This window comes from Mastomys coucha, unplaced genomic scaffold, assembly GCF_008632895.1.
Source record: "Mastomys coucha isolate ucsf_1 unplaced genomic scaffold, UCSF_Mcou_1 pScaffold23, whole genome shotgun sequence".
NCBI lineage: Eukaryota > Metazoa > Chordata > Mammalia > Rodentia > Muridae > Mastomys > Mastomys coucha.
The window spans coordinates 102,442,837-102,446,164 of record NW_022196906.1 but is presented as its reverse complement, the minus strand read 5'-3'; the positions used below and the strand labels follow the sequence as shown (position 1 = coordinate 102,446,164).

Below are 3,328 nucleotides of genomic sequence, written 5' to 3'. Positions count from 1 at the left end.
TCTTACCTTTGCAAGAAATCAGGTATTATTCTGTCAAAGTACAAGATCTGATTTATTTAATAAAGCAATACCATAGAAAAGGACCTTAGGAAAATTCGGGATCACTATGAGGGTTTCCAGTGCTAGCTGCCTGCTTTATAGTAGTAGTTACGATGTACACTTCCCAGATCTGTACCACAGGCTACTCAGAGCAGCCTGGAGAGTCCTGCTTTATAGTAGTAGTTACGATGTACACTTCCCAGATCTGTACCACAGGCTACTCAGAGCAGTCAGGAGAGTCCTGCTTTTACTTCATGGAACACAAGAAAAAGTGACTAATTACCAAAATTGTGGCAACTCACCTACTTTGGACATTTCTTGGCTACAGTGACCATGGCAAAAGTCAAGACTGTTTCTTAGAAAGGCCTTCACAGTAATTCCACGTTTATACATGATAACCTGTCTTCCTGTGCCTATTACAGTGCTGGAGGCCAAACCCAGAGCCTCGCACATGCTACATAAGTACTTTGCCACTGAGCTGCACCCAACCCCTACCCCAGTGATACCAAGTTTTGAAAACGGATATTTAGGACAAATGACTGAGTCAGTGGACAAACTCTATGTATATGAATACATCCAAGGTGAATTCTCTAAATATAGAAATAATTTCCTTAAAAAAAAAATAGCTTCTTTTTAAGAGTTTAAAAACTGATGATTACTAGCCACACTATACAATAATGCCAGAAGGGGAGAGTTGTCTGTGCAGCACAGCCTCCTGTTGGCTTCCTGCCATCAGCCAGGGAAAAGGGACATGGCAGGGGTCACTTGGGGAAGTACTCAGGGCAGATAAGTGACAACACCATCAGACCCTGGCTCCTTGGATCAGCACCGTGCTCTGACCAGCTAAGCTAACCAGCCACCCCTGGCTCCTTAGAAATGGACAGCAATTTGTTTATGTAAACAGCACAGAGGTTAAACAAAACAAAACAAAAAAAAACTTACTAAAAACAAACAACAAAAACCCCCTAACCCAGATAACCTTTCCTGGCTACTGCTGGCAAGAGTGCTGAGTCCAAGTTTCCTCTGAGTCTAAGTACTCAATCTGCTCATCTGAACCTGCTGGGCCTTCAAGAGGGACTTTTTCAGAGCTTGGACACAGCTACAGAGTGTGTAGCTGCCAGCAACTAGAACAGGGCCTCTGGGGCACAGGCCTCCAGTATAACTGCTACCACCTTCCACCGCAGAGTAAAGCAGCAATAGTAAACACACTGTGGACTCTCTAAGACAAGGGAATGGGAGGCTCTACTGCTTCCTCCCTTGAGAAGGGCTGTGGAGGTGTCTACAGTTATTCAACAGGTTTCTGCAGACCTTAGAACTTTCAGAAGCAACATTAGCAGCAAGAGAGGAGAGGACGAGGTTTACACTTTGGACTTTGTATCAGGCACTTAAATTGCTGGAGAGACATGCCATTCTGAACCAAATGTGAAACCTGGGTTGGAGTAATGACATGAGTGGTCTAATGACGGCGTTCAGAAGCAAAGGGGAGGGTGGGTGTGGGTGGAGCCTCCCGTCCATCTTTCAGTGCTGACTTTCAAGATTTCTAAATGTCCTTAACCACAGCAATGGCAGCGGCGGAGACAGCAGCAGGAACGGTTCTGTCGTGTCTGTTTTCTGTGTGTGTTCTTGTGGCTGACTGGAAGGTTTTGGTATCACACTGAGAAGGCTCTGAGATTCATCACATCTACTGCCCGGGGTCCATCAGATCCAAGTTGGAGCCAAACATCTTCACCAGCTGTTCTTCGTAATGAGAGATGTTCCTCTTCATGATGTCCATGCAGGGGCCCAGGAGCCTCTCAAATGCTTGAACATCCATAACTGCATTGTCAAAAAAGAGGTGTGGGAGAGAACAGTTTGTTTACATTAACAGTTTGAGTAATTTCCTGCATGTAACCCTTTTCCTAAACACACTGATGTTACAGGAGTGAATTTTAGAATACTGGCCACATGGGAAAAGGGAAAATGGGTGCTCCTGCATAATATAGCAGGGGGCATCTGGGCTGAAGACTAATGGTGGGCACTGCCTGTCTTGTTCCTCCACAGGCCTGACCACCTGCCTCCATCACTGCTGCTTTCACAGGCCTGTGTGCCTGTGTGCCTGTCTTACAGCCTGACTTCATTGCTCAGAAATGATTTCTAGGGTGCTGGGGTAGAGCTTTAGTGGCACAGAAGTGCTTAGAATGTTCAAGGTTTTAAGTTCAATGCCCAACAACTCCCCAGGGGGTGGGAGGAAGCTTTGCTATAGGAATTCATTTACACAAACTATCCAGACCTATCCAGACCTAGATCTGAATGAGAGTCATTAGAATAAGTCAAGGCTGATGACAGGAAAAGCAAACAAAAAACCCTATATGTTAGTAATACACAAAGAATTTTCTTTTTCATTCTTAAAATGTTTATTAGCATATTTCAGCCATACATGATAACAGTTTTTATCATGGCATCTTCACATATGTATGATTTTGATCATGTCCATCCCCGCCCCAACATGCCGCCAGCTCTCATTCCTACCCATCCCCCACTTCCCAGCTAGTTCCCACCCTGCTCCTCTGATTTCATGTCTTTTTGGGAGGAAGGGGAAGAAGAGTTTAATGAGGATTATGTCTCCCTCCTCCAGCTGCCTAAAGTTGGGGTAAGCCGTGTAAGCCCCTCACTAAGGCTTTTTCTTACCTAAGCATTTGACATCTCCAACCGCATAAGCAGAAGCAGCTCTGGGTTTGTTGGTGACCAGGGCAAGTTCTCCGAAGTACTGCCCCTTATGGCAATGGGCGATCTCGACCTCCTGGTTCCCACCATTCTTGTTCGTTTTAGTCTGCAACAGATAAAGAATATGATTCTGGCTGTCTCTAATATCACAGCTGGGCATGTCCATTGTACACACTCGAATTCCTTTTTCAGAAAGTTCAACAAAATTACGGAGGAATTTGCATTGCTGAAACTCTTAACTGTACCCTTTAAAGTCACCAGGTGTGTCTTTGTGACCTGGTACAAATGAAGGGTGGTTTTAGCCAGGTCTCCACCTAGGCCGGAACATGTCAGGTCAGGGTGAAACCCCGCCCTTCTGAGAGGTGACCAAAGCCCAGCTGAAGCCCAACAAGGTCTTCTGCTAATTCTCCCGTTATTCACGAGCCCAAGCACAAGAGCACTGCTTGGCTCCAGGCAGTCTTGAATGGTTCTTTGGTGACAACATTTTTTTTTTTAAAAGATTTTTTATTATTTATTTATTTATTTATTTATTATAAGTACGATGTAGCTGACTTCAGACACACCAGAAGGGGGCATCAGATCTCAT

The 3,328-nt window shown here is 44.9% G+C and overlaps 1 protein-coding gene across 1 annotated transcript in view; it reads right to left on the bottom strand.

The window, feature by feature from the left end:
• Positions 1 to 297: 297 nt before the first annotated feature.
• Positions 298 to 3,328, bottom strand: part of Prkar2a (protein kinase cAMP-dependent type II regulatory subunit alpha) — a 49,041-nt gene continuing 46,010 nt past the window's right edge. Inside the window, exons 10-11 of the mRNA XM_031343312.1 lie at positions 2,707 to 2,848; positions 298 to 1,854 (exon numbers count right to left, since the gene is read on the bottom strand). Coding sequence (XP_031199172.1) covers positions 1,721 to 1,854; positions 2,707 to 2,848 — 276 coding nt within the window. The 3' untranslated portion in view covers positions 298 to 1,720. The remainder of the gene's footprint in view (positions 1,855 to 2,706; positions 2,849 to 3,328) is intronic.